At 28.3% G+C, this 17718-nt stretch overlaps 2 protein-coding genes across 12 annotated transcripts in view; one reads left to right on the forward strand and one right to left on the reverse strand.

Moving 5' to 3' along the window:
• The window catches only part of LOC130897076 (neurobeachin), a 735983-nt gene that overhangs the window by 105273 nt on the left and 612992 nt on the right, over positions 1 to 17718 (forward strand). The window lies entirely within an intron of this gene.
• LOC130897080 (myrosinase 1-like) lies at positions 9977 to 13130 on the reverse strand. Its single transcript, XM_057805663.1, has 6 exons — positions 13051 to 13130; positions 12542 to 12621; positions 11513 to 12198; positions 10930 to 11364; positions 10777 to 10880; positions 9977 to 10282 (listed from the first exon to the last, which is right to left on the reverse strand). The coding sequence occupies exons 1-6, from the start codon at positions 13101 to 13103 to the stop codon at positions 10138 to 10140; spliced, it is 1503 nt and encodes a 500-aa protein (XP_057661646.1). The 5' UTR covers positions 13104 to 13130; the 3' UTR covers positions 9977 to 10137.

Below are 17718 nucleotides of genomic sequence, written 5' to 3' on the forward strand. Positions count from 1 at the left end.
TATACCATATTATTTGAGGTATAGTGCGTTTGTTTAATTCCAACAATCAAGTCTATCTTCGTGAATAAGTTTTGGGAGAGTGTGAGCTCGTTTTTTCAACTGATTTTTACAGACTTGATCTTGTTGCAAACATTCACTTCATTCACAATGAATGAAACCACTTTAGATATCGATAAAATCAATCTTCATCTCAATATCTCAATACATTCAAATGTAATTTCATGTTTTATCGATCATGTTGTTCAGACTCGTGGAAAACAATGTTTTTAATTGTTGATCAGATATAAAAGTCTAGAGTAGTCAATTCTGACAAAGTAACTAAAATAAAAAGTATAATTTCACTTTTTATTCAAAGTCACGCACTAACCAAGAAAAAACTAGAGATATTACGAGAATATTGTTTTATTACCTCAATTTTCATTGTTTGTCATTGCCTGTAGAGCATAGTAGGTTGTCAAGAGCTGTAAATCTTAAAGTCAATCCATAAACTTTTACGCTCTTGCCCTCGCTGCTGTCCTCCTTCGCACTCAACATGAATTGAATAGATTACGAAGTGTGACTTATAAATACAAACGCTGCGCTCGTGTTCAGGCTGGCGCCGAGCTGGCGTTGGTAGATGTCTAATTTTTATGTTCGACACTTGCTCTTCAGCGACTATTCAATGACAATTGGTATCCAGGTGAAATGACATTTCTGATTGGTCTAAACAGGACCAGCCAATCAAATCACTAGTGACAAATTAAAGTCAAAAAAATTATAAATATTAGTTTCCAACGCGAACGAGACCGTCATCGCGGGCTTGAACGTATATGTTTATAAATACAACTTTGAACAATCAACAACATCTGGTATTTATTGCTTAAATGAAGATTTAATGAACTTCCATCAAATTTGATTGTGTACATATTTTTCAAATATTCACTATAAAACTATGGTATTAAATATATCTCATTACATTTTTTTAAAGAAATTTTTCCAAATCTTATATATAAAGAGATAAAGCCGTCAATAAGTTCCCAGGTAGCACGGCGTCGTCTTTTTCTCGTCATTATTGAGTGATATTTCGTCAGTAATGCAAAGTGACCAAAAACTGACGTTAATTTGTCGTCATTTGATTACATCATTTTTCTGTTAATTTTTTGTTCGCAATACTTCAAATTTGGCGGTTTGGAGACATTCTAGATAAATAATAAACGTTTGTCAAAGTAATTCAAAGTTATTATAAGTGTCTTATTCATCTAAATAATATCTGATTACTTATACGTATTCTCGTTAATTTTCTTTATAGTTAATCTAACCCTACATTTTTATAATAATTATTAGAGAAGTACATTTCTGTTTACCAAAGAAAATGGATGGATTGCACTCGTCAATTCACTTTAGCTGGCTACCAAGAAGACAGAAACTTACTGGGCCTTCTTATGTTGTTCTCAATATCATATTAATATATTTAGTTATTATAAATTATACAAAAACATTTTTTTTGGTTAGCTTAGGTATGGAAAGAAGGAATAAATTGAAATTTTTTCCATATTTTTCTTATTTTCTTGGGATATTTGTTACTTGTATATAAACTCCTACACAAAAATTAACGGACCATTCATATTTTTCTTGATATTCTTTATTTATTGATAACTTACAGTACAACAAGTAAATCTTGGATCTTTTTTGACAGTTATTATTTAAGTTAACTATAGTATCATATAATCTTGTTTTGACCGTTATTTGTATTAAACCTGTGTGCTAATCAAAACAAAGCTTCTATTAGAAGCAAGCTGTTGATTGTACTTGTTTTTATTACAAGCATGTTTGGAAGTTCATTTGGGAGTATATGAAGTAAAACAATGGACCGCCAAAGAAGTTTGTCAATGGAGGAGGCTATCGGCTATTCTGAATGTATATATATATATATATATATATATATATATATATATATATATATTTGTATTATTTGTATATTTGTATTATTTGTAATTTTATTAGAATTTACAAAATAAAGCTTTGAATTTTACTTAAATTATTTAGTTCATTTTTATCATTTAATAGTTTTTTCGTTCTTATGAATGTGAAGAATTTCTAAAAATTCTCTTTTTGATGTATTAGACTTCGTTGCAAGAATTTTTGAATCTTTATAATTGAATTCAGGTTTATTTGATATTTCATGGTTCGTTAATGCGGTTCTATTTTTTTTATCGTATTGATGACCTTTTAGTCTATTTTCTAAATACTGTGATGTCTGTCTTATGTTGACAGCGTCACAATTAGCACAAGGCACTTGATATATAATATTACATCTTTTGTTTTTCGGTGTATTGATTTATATAAATAAGCATTGTCAGGGTCAATAGTGAAAACGTGAATTTTTATCTTTCTTTCAAGAATTATTAAAAAAACTAATTTTAAAAAAGGAAGATACCTAAAATCAATACCATTCAGAAGCATAAACATATCAAAAAGTCTAAGAAATAAGAAATTAAAGAAATTTATATATATATATATATATATATATATATATATATATATATATGAATAAATTTATTAGATTTAGATCTTTTGATATGTTTATGTTTTTAATGTTAGGTCTCTTCTGTTTCAAAATTAGCTTTTTTTAATAATTTCTTAAAAGAAAGATAAATATTGACGTTTCGACTAATTTCAAATCTTTATCAAAATATATAACTTAATAATTTTGAAACAGAAGAGACCTACCATTATATATTAAATATTAAAATATTACGTCTCAAAAAAAATGACCAAATATCGACTTGAAGTAGACGACATTGCGCTACCTGGGTTACTAGTCCAACTCAGCAAGCGTCTCTGGTAAAATGTAATGTTAAAAATTTTATCTCTTTTAGTTGTAATGTTCCAGTATATTTCTCCACAATGCCGATTATTAGTGACTCTATCACTAACAATAAACGAATTAACATCATCAACAATAAGAAATGATAATAAAATATCAATAATTCAAAATAGTTAATGCAAGAAAAGTGCTACAAATTTACATGCGTATGGAGGAATATTTGCTGCAAAATAAGTATTTCACCATCGAACGCCTACATTTATGGTTGATTCCAAGTTTATCTTGTATTGGTGTTGAACTGTAGGCAATAGATGCAATAGATAAGGTTTACAACTTTTGCTCGTAACAATAGAATGAAATTAGATCAAAACCACGCACAATTTTCATTGCTCAATAGATGAAATAATCTGCTGAAATTCATATTCCCTATTCTATCACGACTTTTACTGAAGGCTTGAACATCTCAAAAACAATTGTACTATAAACTGATCCGACTCACGGCTGGGAGCCATTTGCATTATCCTATTTGTGCATTGTATATGTACTTTTAACTAATTATTCAATGATTATCCCATTTATGTTCTATTTTTAGTTGATTTTTAAGTGATATCAGAATCATATATAATTTTCTTGATATATATTCAAAATATATTCATAGAAGTTTTTTTATATACCTTTTAATCTCTGCTATGAGAATATTCATAGATAAACAATACTCCAAATTCAATGATTATTAAACAAACCTTATCAATACTATCTTTACAATGAATTGTTATATGAAAATAAGTATATATAGGTTTAAATGGTCATTTTTTGGACTTTGTAAACTAAGAAAAGAGCCACCAAAAACAGCTCTGAAAAATATCTCCGAGGTTGCAGTTGATCGAATATTTCGTAGATTGCCCAAAAGTTCTCAAATATCAACATATCAATGGTTTCGTGTATCAGATTTTATACGTTTACAGTTATATAGTTATATAAGTTAGAACTTCTAAATTTCACACATCCCTACCGTTTGTGAGTATATTGACAATCAATTTATCATTTATAGTGACCGAACCAAACAACATGATTTAATCAATATCTATCGAAAACTGCTATCTAAAAAAAATCGTCAGGTTCAATGAATACAATGAACAATAGTAATAATAAAGACTAAGGTAATTGTATATCCGAAAATTAATCATTTTTTCTAATTGTGATTTGGAATTTGCCCTCACTGATAAAGCTTACTTTCGAGTGAAAACGATAACCAAGGGTACTGGTCTAATCACTAGACTGTGCTGAATTCCATTGGTATCATCAAATTTTATCTTTAATGAACTTTTATCAATAATGAAGTTATTACTAACACCATAACTATGATAAGGCACAAATGCATGAAGCAAAAAGAGCATCTTGAATAAACATATCTAAAATATACTACTAAATATTGGTAAATTTGACATTCTCAATGAAAATTACTATCTTTTACCCAATATTACTTAATTCAATTATCAAACAAACATAAGAGACGTCATTTCTAGAGTAATTGTATACTTTGTAAAATATATTTTGAATAACTAGTACATTTTACAAAGATTTGAAATGATGGAATAAAACAATTACGGTCATTATAAAATTAAAAGTCTAAAGCTACAAAACATTAGGTGGATTATAGCTCATAATTATACGAGGGTTGTCTAGAAAGTTTCAGATGTCAACCTGAAGATGACGCATCTATCAATATAAGCTAGAAAATATGTATGCGCATAGAGATATTTTCACTGAAATTTCAGCCATTTTGGATGCTTATTTTTTGTTTGATGATCGTATAAATGATTCGTTCTGAAAATTTTTATAAAAAATGGTGAAAACTAAGCCTCGAGCTGTCATCAAATATTTCTTTTATAATGACAATACGCCTACGCAAATCAAAGAGGAGTGTACGTAGTGCACCACCATTTATGACCAAAAAATTTTAGACAGCTGAATCCAATGTAGTACGACTGACGATAACTAAAGAATTATGTATGCGTTAGCTATCCGTGCTTTGGATGATGCATTTGCTGATTCGAATGCATATTTCCGAGGCCTTATTGTCACAGTTTAATCAAAATAAGTCAGATTATTTGAACGGGTTAAGGTGACGTTGTTGAACAATTAGAATTATTATGGAAAAAACGCCTTGTTAGATCCAAAATTTTTGTTTAACTAAAGAATTTGAATATCATATATGTTCCAAAAATGTTTTCTAAAAACTATAAGAAAACAAACTACATAAATACCAATATCAGATATTCTTAATTTTCTACAATATTTTTGGTTTCATTTTAAACTTAATTTGTCCTCAAAAACAAGTCTGTTTAACCTATAATTGAATTTTAGTCAATTGTTATAGGCATTAAAATTCGAAAATTCAACAATAATTGGAATTTTAATCAAAATTATATATTGAGTCTACAAAAAATTTTATTTTGCATCATCCGGAATATCGTTAAAATTGCAATCAAGTTGAACCTCTATTCTCGGGAAAAAATTCCTTGCAAACTTGTATTATTAGGATATTATGCAACAATAATGAATGATGCTTATTTACACATTGTAGAGGAGTTGAGTACAAAACATGATTAACCCTTAATTTGACAAATGAAACGAATATATAGGAATTTAGACACATCAAATACAGAACATACTTGGTTGACAATTTCAGTTTATTTTTGTTAAATATCATTTATTAGAAAAATATTCATTGGAATTGTATATACTGTTTCTAAATTCATGCGATCAAATTCAGGAGGTGATTTCTTGTATGGAATTAAGACGGGTCTTTCCTATAACAAAAATTTCACCATAATTAATAATTTTCTTAACAAATTCAGTTTTAAACAGTGAAGATGTTAAATTTTGTTTGTAGCATTACTGAAATTCTAGAAAAAAAATGAAATCTCAATTCTAGTCACCACCTTTTAAGGGTGATATCTTGAAAAGGGGTGGGCTGAGGAACTTTTGTCATAGGAAATACCCATAAATCATCTCATGAATTTTATCGCATGAATTTAGAAACACCCTATGCAACTTTTACATAGTCGGAACAAATTAATTTATAAATTCGTGATAATGTTTTCGAGGTGATCGAGGTGATCGAGAATCTTGATGTCATTTAAATTTACAACCATCCGTCATTTGTAAAAATATTTTACAGACTTCTTAATTATAAAAAGCTCTCCAAAATAGAGGACCTTATCACTTGCTAGAATCTTCTCAGAAAATGAGATCTAAAATTAATTTCACAGAAACTTAACCAATCTACGGATTATTTTCAAATATAACATGAGCAACATCAATTTGTGAGATATATGTTCCAAAGTTAACAACGGAAAAGAAAAGTGTGAGTATACATATCAAATATTAAAAACCACTAGCTAAGTTTCAAGTTAAATTGTTTTAATCAATAAACTACAAAAAGCTGTTTTCTTGATAGGTAAAGTTTTTAACAGTTGAGAACAACAGCCTTTCCATCATTTTTCACTGCAATGCATTGATTAATTTCTCATCAAACTGTTCAATGTCTATCTTATGAAAGACTCTAACAAGTAATAGTCACTTCTCATTTGAAGAGCTTTTGAGACTTGAGTAGTCTGTAAAATTTTTTTAAAAGTGTGGAAAATCAAAAACTCATTTTTATAAATCACAGTAGGTTTCAAATTAAAATACTCACATGAATTTCAGAATAAAATCATCTGCTTAATTTGGAAAATGCCATCAAGTCAGTTTTTTCGAACTTCCGGATTTCCTAATTGGTTGGAATGTTATAAATACATGAGAATAAGTGTTTTCCAAAATTGTAACCAACATTTAACAGTTTTTAACAGACAAATTAAGATTGAAATGAAACCTGAAATATTCTATAAAATTAAGAATATCTAATAGTGCTATTTGCCTAGTTCTCTAATAGTTTTTAAAAAACATTATATAAACACATTTTTTTGAGATTTGTTTTAGGGCATTTTTGGAACATATTTCCAAACCCATGTTACACTCCAGCACTTGCTAAATGATAGCTAGGCCGTTCAGAAAGTGGGCTGTAATACAAATTAAATAAGAATAATTTTTTCCAATGGATGTTAATGGATGGATGTCAAGTTAGACATATTAAAATTTTTTTGTATCTTCAAGTATGTATAATAGAAATAATAGGGTGGTCAAGTTATAATCAACTCTGTACCCTATCTTAGCGTTTATAACAAAATTTAATTAGTTTACTTCATCTTCTTTTTGAAACTTTATCAAATTCAATAACATATGTCAAAACTGTGTTGTAGATTATAAATGAATGCATACGAAAGCTTATATCAATTGATAAATTCCCACAGGTCAGAGATCATTTAATGATTTATACCTGTGGTTCGAGAAAATTCCACTCAAGTGAAATCATTTGAAGCACAATTATGCGTATATTGCTCGAAGAAACAAGTACAACAAATAAATGTAAATGGCTTTTGTTTATAATTATTATTCTAATAAAATATTAAAGAAAATGTTTATTGACCGAAGGTCAAATATTTATCGATTTTGTTGAAAATAATTTAGATAATTTTATTTTCCTTAGAAGTATAATGTAAATTCGATTTTTTGTTATGCCGTTACCAGAAAGTTTTCAAAAATTGCTTCGGTCATTATTTATAAATTTTTAACAAGTTTTAATTGTGTCCATTGTAATTAATTTAAACTTGAGTGTGCAAATAATTCAATAAAGTGGATAAACATTTCAAATCTAATTTCACAATTAATATAAATTAGGGAAATACCCTATCTAAGAGTAGAAAAACTTTTAACAGAAAGAACGCGAGCAAAACTTATCTGTTGAAGCCGAGACACGATCGTTATTTTGTAGCTACATTACATATTAGTATAGTTCTTCCAATATCAACTGCAGATAATTTTGTTACCATAGGCGTAGATACCTCATTTTATAAATTTATCATTCTTATAAATACTTGCTACCACTGAATATTAAATTATATAATGTAAATAGCCTAGTACAATGTACCTGTCTCCTGCTCTTGGCGGTCTTCTGCTAGAACTTTCTTTACGAGTTCTACAACCTTTTTATTCAGTTCTGGAGACTGATTACATTTTCTTAATTCTGATTTTTGTTTGCCCACATTAACTCTATTGTGTTAAATATGCAATAGTAAGGAGGTACTCTGAGGAGAGTATGACCCTGTTCTTCGCACAGCTTGTCAATATAATAATTTTTTTTAATTTTTTTAGCAGATATTAATAAAGCATTAAGCATAAAACCGACTTTGGTTCCAGCGTGTACTATTATAATGAGTTTCCCTATAGATCATGACTCATTCAAACAATTTTTACTATTGTCAACCCAACCGAAATTTACTACATCGTGACTGACAAACCATGTTTTATCGAGATACATTATGTGTCTATTAGAACTTCGGTAGTCTTTTATCTGACGCAAATAATATTGTCGCCATCCAACTATCCTTGAAGATTCGGTTATTTCATCTGTTTATTCAGTTTATGTGTTTAAAACCACATGCTGACAAGACTTGACGCAATGTTTCTAAACTGGTATAATTGTATTTTGGATAATCTACTACCTTTTGCTGTATTACTTCTAATGTCGCAACCCTGTTTTCCTTACATAAACTATACATTTTCAGTTTTCCTTTATATGTTTTTCGGTTCAGTGAATGATCCACAGTAACCCCTTTCGTGACACCTCGATAAATGGAAAATTTATTTACTCTAGTTAATTCAGCAGTTCTTGTTATGATTGCATATCGGATTGCTGAATATTTTCCTATTTTAAACATTCGAATATATTTAAAGCAACTTGCCTGTGTTTGAATATCTAAATATTTATTATTAAATTCATACCTATCTTTATTCTCACTACACGCCTATGTTTATTGCAAGCTGTTTGGCAGGAATATTGTGAATATACCGCTTCGGCCAATATAAATGCGTTTATGTTTACGATTCGATGTTTTCATTGGTAAACAGTGGAGATGATGAGTCCACGTAGACTGACGGTTTGTTATATGTTTCATTTTATACGGGTAGTGAACATTATTTTTCATTTCTTAATTTGGTATGAGTGTAGTGCGTATTTATGAAATATTGATTGATCCTCGCATAACTGTCTTCTGCAATTGATATTGGAATAAATTTTTGCCCTTAAAAGTATTTAACCGATACAAAATTCAATATTCCCAATGAATAGTTCCATTAAATATTGTGGAAATTGTCTTTTTATTTATACTAATTTGTGCATTATCTTGATAATTTAAATATTTATTCTAGTTATTACTATTTGGACTAATAATTGTTGCTACACTTTGATCAACGGTATGGTACAAATTTTGTAACCAATATTACACCAACATTCTGATAGCATTCTTACTAACTCTTACTTACTGATGACGGTGCATAGAATCAAATTGAAAAAAGACCAATCAACTTGTTAATTAATAGTAATTAATTAATTTCAGATGGAGAATATTGTTGTTCCACAATATTTTATGTAATTGTTCATTGTGAGTATTGGATTGTTTTCTGTATGTGTCTTGTGTTCCATTTGTTTTTTCAATTTCTCTTCTTTCTGATTTCAAATTTATTTCTAACGCAGTTTCAAAATAAAATTTTATATCTTCATTCAATTTTGCGACAAATATTTGCATGCTTCCATTTGTTTTGATTATTTCTATCTGTAAGTTTTTTGTTTTTTAATTTATCGCGTTAGTCATGATTTTCTCATATATGTTTTTGTTGATTCTCTATATCATGATGCTTCATTCACTTCTTTCATTTTCTTTCATAACTTTTTATGCTTTTCATCATGTTGACTATTACCAAGTCTTTGGTTTGTACCGGCTGTGTCACTCATATCCTTCCGCTTTTGAATCATCTGAGATTCAGTTGCACCATTATTATTTGATTTATGATCTACTTATGTGCTACCGACAAAAAAGTTTTGTCATCAGGAGTCACATAAGAAAATTAATATGTTTGCTTTACTCCCATGTAAATTTAAAAGATGTGCATTCGGGGAATCCTAAACTATACAAAGAGACTGCTTCGAAAGATAGTCCACAACCCTTCTATGGTTCTGGAACAGATTTACTAGAGAGGAAAAGTTGTTAAAGAAGAGAGGTTGCTGAGTAACTGTGAAGAAAATTCTGTATTTATTATAATTATCGGATTTAAAAGGAGATATAATGCGAAATGAGAAATTGGAATAAATAAATTAATACTAAACGATAAATTGGATAATTAATGAATAAAAGCTACTAATATTGATTCTCATTAACATTATGGTATGATTATTTCACAACTTCGTCTATACATTCAGACACATAAACAATACATTTTGTTGACGATACATTTTTAAAATATTCTGCTGAGAGTTTGAGCGTTCTTGTTCTTTCGGGACTAGTGAAATCCACTCTGTACAAACCAAATTTCTCTCTGTAACAAAGAAATTGTCTAAATTCAATATCGTTTGTAACACTGCGATTTCAAATTTAAAACACAAGTCAAAAATTAATTCCTTTTTATATTATTGTTAATTTCTATTTGTGAATAAGTATAGTATTCCTATTTAAGGAGTAGTGTCACTTCAAATGTAAATATTTTTATGAGATAAAAAACTTATTTTCAAATTACTGCTTTGTTTCGTATTTATTGGTGAAGCACGATTTGTGAATGAATTATTATAATCATAAGACCGTAATCTCAATATTAAAGTTATTTTTATCAGCTTCCACATTTACTCATAAAATTTGTTGCAATAGCCATTAGATTTTTTGATTTAAGACTATCTCTTGTACCTATTATCTCAGGTCTTAAATCTTTTGGAGGACGAAATATATAAAACAAATGATTAACTCTAAATAAGTTACTAATTAGTCGAAAAATGGAAGTGATGAGATTCTAATATATTCAGTAGAAAATATACTTACGAATAACCTCTGTACCATTCATAATTGTCCATTAACGACCAAACAGTATAACCAATAATTTTAACTCCATCGTCCAACGCATCTCGAATCCCACTTAGGTATTGCTAAAAACTCATATGATTAAATTCATTATGCACAAAAATTAAACTTTACCTTAAGATAATTAATTCTCCTCTCGTCTAATGATACCGTTCCATTGTCAGGGTATCCATTTTCAGTAATTATTTGGGGTATATCTCCATATGTAGCTCGGATCCAGTTAAGTTGTTTCCTCATTCCCCAAGGAGTAACTTTCAACCAGTCGGAAACAGTTGCTTCCCAATAATCCGGTTGATATTCAAATGTTTCAGAATCGGCCTCCCAAGATATCTCGGTTTTATCTGTATCATTTATATGGCGTACAAGCATAGCTGTATATTGGTTTATACCTAAATAATCAATAGTTCCCTTGATATAACGTATTTCATCTGGGGTAAATGCCGGCAAACGTGATTTGTTATACCCTTGTAATATACTCCTTCGACCAATAAATTCTTTCATCACAGCAGGATAATCTCCGTTAATTATAGGGTTTGCATACCATCCAAACTGAAATAAAAATCTGCGTGAAGAAGCAATAGATTCTAATACTGGAAACTATAAACAGAACAAGAACTTCACTAATTGGTAGATGCCAATGAATACAATCATTAGGAAGCAGAATGTTTATAAGTAAACACAGAAGATGGAAACTTACTGTAAACTGCATTTTTCTTTCAGCTGCTACTATATCTACTTCGCTATTAGTTTCAGGTTCCATCCACATTGAGTCAATTGTAATACCAACTTGCCCCTCTTGCTTATTTCTAAATTCTTTATTGTACATGTGCCATACTTTCGCATGTGCTTTTATAACATTGTGTGCACACAAATATTCTCCAAAACCGTGTGACATAATACCTGGAGCTTTAATACCCGCCCCGTATCCTTCTTGACAAATTTGTTTAGGTTCATTGAATGTCAACCAATATTTGACGTCACCACCAAACGTTTCGAATAAAACTCTTGAGTAATCCACGTATCTATCGATTATCATTTCATTTGTCCAACCTCCAATATTTTCAAAAGTTTGTGGGGTGTCCCAATGAAATATTGTTACCATCGGTTTTATACCGTTGCTTTGAAGTGCTTTGATTAATTTTTTATAGTAATTTACTCCTGCTTCATTTACGTGATTACTGAAACCCGTCGGTAAAATTCTTGACCAAGCTATAGAAAATCTGTAATGGTCCACTGACAGATATTTTAACATTGCTACATCGTCTTTGTATTTGTGATAAGAGTCGCAAGCAATATCAGCATTCTCATGATTATGAATTGCATTGGTTGAGTGGGCTATTCTGTCCCATATGTTTTCCCCTTTACCATCTTCTTTCCAACCACCTAAAAAATATTTTTGACAATATATTGATGTAATATCTTGAAAAATGGGTGGAAAATAATTCGAGTATAAAAAGCATTGTTGACGAATGATTCATGGAAACCTATTGCATTATTATAAAGTTCAGTTATCATATTGTGTAACTAACTTCCAAAAATATCTTTCTTTACTTCTCATAATCAACCCACCCAACATTGTCCTCCACTTCATCTACCAGAATATATTAATTTTTCTGCGTTTTCTAATCGTTACTGTTATGGGAAACGATTATTAAAAGAAGGATGGTAACAGATGTGAAATGGAATGTACCAAATAAAATCTAGTTAAATCAATCAATGTTCTTACCTTCGATTTGATGTGCAGCAGTTGCCGCTCCAAACATGAAATTTGCAGGAAATTGTTTAGTGTTTAAAGATTGCAATGAGCTAAAAAGTACAAAATCCATAAAATTACGTTATAATTGCTGGCAAGTTTGAATATTATTCTTAGAACATTATGGAAAGCCATAATTTCAAATTGCCCATCTAATAACTAACGACTAGACCTTAGCGTCATCAATTGAAACAGTGGTCATAACTGGTACTGATTTGATTATTGAGTGGAATATATATTTGTTTAAAAGAAAACCTGCTATTGATGTGTGTAATAGCTAAAATTTATATCAAACAAAACTAATAGTTGCCTCTGAAAAGCAAATAATGCACTCAAATTGAGTTGAGTGAAGATTGCTGCTCGAATAAAAGAAACAAAATAAATTGAATTAACCAAGGTGATTAACTCAGTAATTTATTTTTATTGTATATAGTATAGTATGTATACTATAAAATATAATTATTGATGGGTTGATAACTTACACAAAGTTAGATGCAATCAATAATATCAACATACAAGTTTCTTGAAAGTTCATCTCTGATAAATTGTTTTCGGTTATTTGGTTGATACTGCTGAGAAAGAATTTTTTTCTTTATATATCTTTTGATAACAAAGTTGGTTAATTATAAATAACATGAGAATGAACGAACTAATTAATTAAATGATAAGTTTGTGTTTATTTTTAAGATTTTTACTTATTTATATACTAGAATTTGCGCTTTGTATTGTTAACATTGACATAATCTTTCGTAATTAGTGAAACGAAATCAGTTTGAACTTTCAAAACTGTGGGAAAAAATTTGGAAAAAGCTCCCTCCAGTTATAAGTTTCACTTTCAAAACTTCATTAACAAAAAACATGTTACAATTTTACAAATTTTAAATGAATTACATTAATATCAAACGATTGAATAAATAAAACTCATTAGATGAATTAATCAACAAAATTCATTAAAATGGTATTAACAACAATGTATAGCCAAATGATCATTTGAATTAAAAGGATCTAAATTATTTTTAAGTCCTTTAATTATTTCCAAAGATGTGAATTGAGTTATTATATGAAAGAATTGAATATTTCATGATTTGATCGGGTGTTAAATCTTTATTACTTTCTCTAAGACAACGAAAATGTATTATTAATTAAACTGGAATGTAATGTTTCAACAGGTGAATAGGAATTACCCTTTTGTGCAGTGATATAATGTGAATAACTTTATGTAATATACAAAAATCTTGCAAATTGTCACTTTTAAATTCTGAACCAGTCAACTGTTATTTTATACGGTAAGCCGTGATGAGTAATATAATTTAGAAACAACAGAAACGCTATTTATACTTGAATAGGATATGCTTGATCTCAACGTGAGATAGATACATTCTCTAAATTTGATAACCGAGAAATTTCTATCATATTGGTTCTTTTGACAAACTTCACAATTATTCACGAAATTTTCTATTTCTTCTGACATTTTTAGCCAATAATATTTTGCACTTAATGCATTTTTAAGATTATTAATTCCTCTATGTCCTTTTTTATATATGAGGTAATACTCCATTTTGTTGCTCCTCAATAGTCATTATATGTTTAACAGCATTTATGCTATAAACAAATCTATATTCAGGGTTTTTAAAATACTTTTGTACAATACCGATAAATTGTTCAGGTTTTAAGGGTTCTCTAAAGTATAATGCGTATAATTGCTTAAGGCCAATAAATTCTTTTATGAATTGAATTATAATTTACTTATATCAGTTTTTTATATTATTTATTTAAATATTTATTTTATATTGGACCAGTATCATTTTCATATATTTTTAGTTCATCTAATCCTGTATAATGTCTAACTTCCCTTTATCAAATAATGCTATTTTTAATTCTCTTTTTGTATCATTATCCATTTCTTTTTCCATCACAATCTTTTCTTTAGAGTACTTTTCTACTACAATCAACTTATCTTCTTCTACTATATATATCATTGACATCCAAAAACATTTTTTTTCGCTCCAATCACCTGTGCATTGGTCGGATAATTGTGACGTTGTTATGGTGAAGGGTTTATATTAATTGGTTGACTAGAAAAATTATTGTTATTATTATTATATTGATGATGATACGGATAATTGTTTATTAACTCATTATATTTACTATTCTAATCATTTCTTATCGAATTTGAATTTAAGTTCTGATTATTGTTCCTCGCAGATCGTAGGTCTTTGCTGTCGTATTAAAATACGGAATCGAGTTTTGTCACCATTTTACATAGAAATATACGATCGCCCGAATCCTACTAACTGCGCCATTTATAAGTTTCACTTTCGAAAACACGTTACAATGTTAGTAATGGTGAATGAATTACATTAATTTCAAACAATTGAATTAATAAAACTCATTATATGAATGAATCAACAAAATTCATTAAAATAGTATTTGCAACAATTGCTATTAAAATTGAAATGAATGATGATTAAGTATTTATTAAATATAATCTTTTACGTTTTAATTTTTGACGTTGTTTGGATTTTTTTAGATGTAACTCTCCATCCATTTAACGTATAGAATGAATCACCATTTATAATAGAATCATCTATGGCAATAATCTTGTACATTAGCTGACTGTACAGTGAAACAAGCAATAGATTAGGATCATATATTTGAAACATCATCACTCAATTTGAAACAGTTGAAAATTTAAAAATAACAATAACAAAAAATTTTGAGATCGAAAAGTTTATGAAGTAAAGCAGATATCCGAAAATGGTACAACTTAAATGAAAATTTGAACCAGATCTAACGAATTTGTTCTTGAATTTGAATAATAACCTTATTCGGATTAACAAAAAAAAACAATGAAAAATCCATATTTATAAATCACCAAAACTAGGCCCATATTATACAAAGTTTACATAACAAGAATCGAATGTTAATATCAATGCGAGGGCTATTTATACATTATCATATCAAGGACATCATGTTTTGATTAACGCTTAAAATTTATCGAAACGTCAATATTTATCTTTCTTTAAAAATTTGTTAAAAAAAGTAATTTTGAAACAGAAGGGACCTAACATCAAGAACATTTAGAAACATTAATATATCAAAAGGTCTAAGAAATAAGAAGTTAAAGAAATCTATTAATATTTCAATTGAACTTAGTTCAATACTTAATTGAGATTTCCGGTGATTTTTGATATTATTAATGCTTGTAAAAATATTTCAAACTCATGGAATTCAAAATTCAAAATTCAAATTGCCGTTTATAGAAATATTGATTAATTGAAATATTGATTCTGGTTACTATTTTCAATTATTTGATTGGTTTGATTATGAATGACGTTGAATTTTTGTAGGTTAGATAAGGATAAGTTTTGGTAAATGATGATCAATATTCATTGGTAAATTTATGGATAACATTAAATTTAAATAGGTTAGGTAATTATGAATGTGGTTGAATATTCATTGGCTAGAATAGAAATGACAATAAATTTTATAGGTTAGGTCATTATAAGTGAAGTTGAAATTTATAGGTTAGATAAGGTTAGTTGGTTGTTAATGGCGTTGAATTTTCATAGAATTCAAAATCTAAAAGATGTGCATAAATTACACTAAGGTATTTTAAAACAGTTTTCTTATTAATGCATTGATCATTTTGGGCAATATAAGTTGTTTCTAAAAATAAACGTTTTTTGTTGTTTTTATCATTTGTCAAAAATTTGGCAGATTAATAATTCATATTGTGTCCTTCATGATAGACATGAGTCGCTAATGAAAATCTATTCGGATATAATCTGATATCACTCTTGTGAGACGTTATCCGACTGATCAGTGACATTTTCGACTAACCAATCTACTTTATGTCACAAATTAAAAAAGGTATTTCATATACTATGCAAGGAAATTTATTGATTGGTGTTTTATCTTTTATTTAGTAAAAATAGATTGAATATTAAGTGTTTGTATGCTATTTTAATATTGTGTTGATTCTAGAAAGTTTAGTAGTAACTGATTTTATATATGGTAAAGGTGTATAAATATATGCAGTAGAAATGTTAGAAATATTCTTTGAAAATTATGTTCAATGTTCAAGTCAATGTCACATGAATTATACCAAATTCGTTTTAAAAGATATGGAGGATATGAGTTTTCATAAAAAAGTTTGTAAAGTATTTTTTTTATGAAAAATTGGATCAGAAATTTTGAGGACTCTATTTTCCATCTGTAGGATTAAATTAATTTTAGTGTTACGTGGGTGATATGAATGATAATTGATATATATTCCAGAACTTATTGGTTTCCTATACCAGTCAATTAAAATTTTATTTTTTTCGTTTCTTATAAGTTTAGTATCAAGAAAAGGTAACGATTTTTCAGTATTCTTCTTTTCTATAGTAAATTGTATATAGAGATCGAAACTATTGAAGTAAAATAATAAATTATCAATTTCATTAAACGGAAGGAATAAAATTATATCATCTACATACTTTTTAATGACGAATAATTTGAAGGGTAAAACTGATATTACAAAGTCCAAGATATAACCCATTACATAATCTGTTAATATAGGGTATATTTAAGACCCCATTGGTGTTCCAAAAATTTGTTGGTAATTTTTATTATTATAAGAGAAATATGTATTGTTAAATGAATGTTATTAATTCTAATAGAGTTTCTTTATTAAGTTTGCAATTTTTACTTATATCGCTCCATTTATGTTGTAGATCTTAACAATACGTAAATTGATGGTAATATATTATTAAAAGTTTCTTTGATTTTAAAGGAGTCTTTTATATAATAATAATTGTGATAATCATAAGATTTAGTTAAAATTTAAGTTAACCAATCTATGCTCAATAAATAAATAACAGAATAACAACTATTAACTAACCAACATAGTACATGAAATCTTTGTTTACATTGTAATGAAAATACATTGTTTAATCTAAGGGTATCCAATAGGATAACCTCTCAGAAAGTGACAGCAAATTAAATTCTGATAGATGCTCGCTAGCTTAACATGTTTTTTTGAAGATTATTTTATATTATATGAATCTAGCTAAAGCTTTAATAACTGAAAATAACTACTAAAAACGACTCTTTTGTGAAACAGCATATATTGCTCAAAATTGATTTAAATAACCTTAGATTAATCT

This window comes from Diorhabda carinulata, chromosome 8 (genome assembly GCF_026250575.1).
Source record: "Diorhabda carinulata isolate Delta chromosome 8, icDioCari1.1, whole genome shotgun sequence".
NCBI lineage: Eukaryota > Metazoa > Arthropoda > Insecta > Coleoptera > Chrysomelidae > Diorhabda > Diorhabda carinulata.

Coding starts and splice junctions, on each gene's coding strand:
- LOC130897080 (XM_057805663.1), bottom strand. CDS start 13,103: ATGAACTTTCAAGAAACTTGTATGTTGATATTATTGATTGCATCTAAC. Junction 10,881..10,929: donor GGAGAATTAATTATCTTAAG/GTAAAGTTTAAT, acceptor ATGAGTTTTTAG/CAATACCTAAGTGGGATTCG. Junction 10,283..10,776: donor GAATGGTACAGAGGTTATTC/GTAAGTATATTT, acceptor TCTTTGTTACAG/AGAGAAATTTGGTTTGTACA.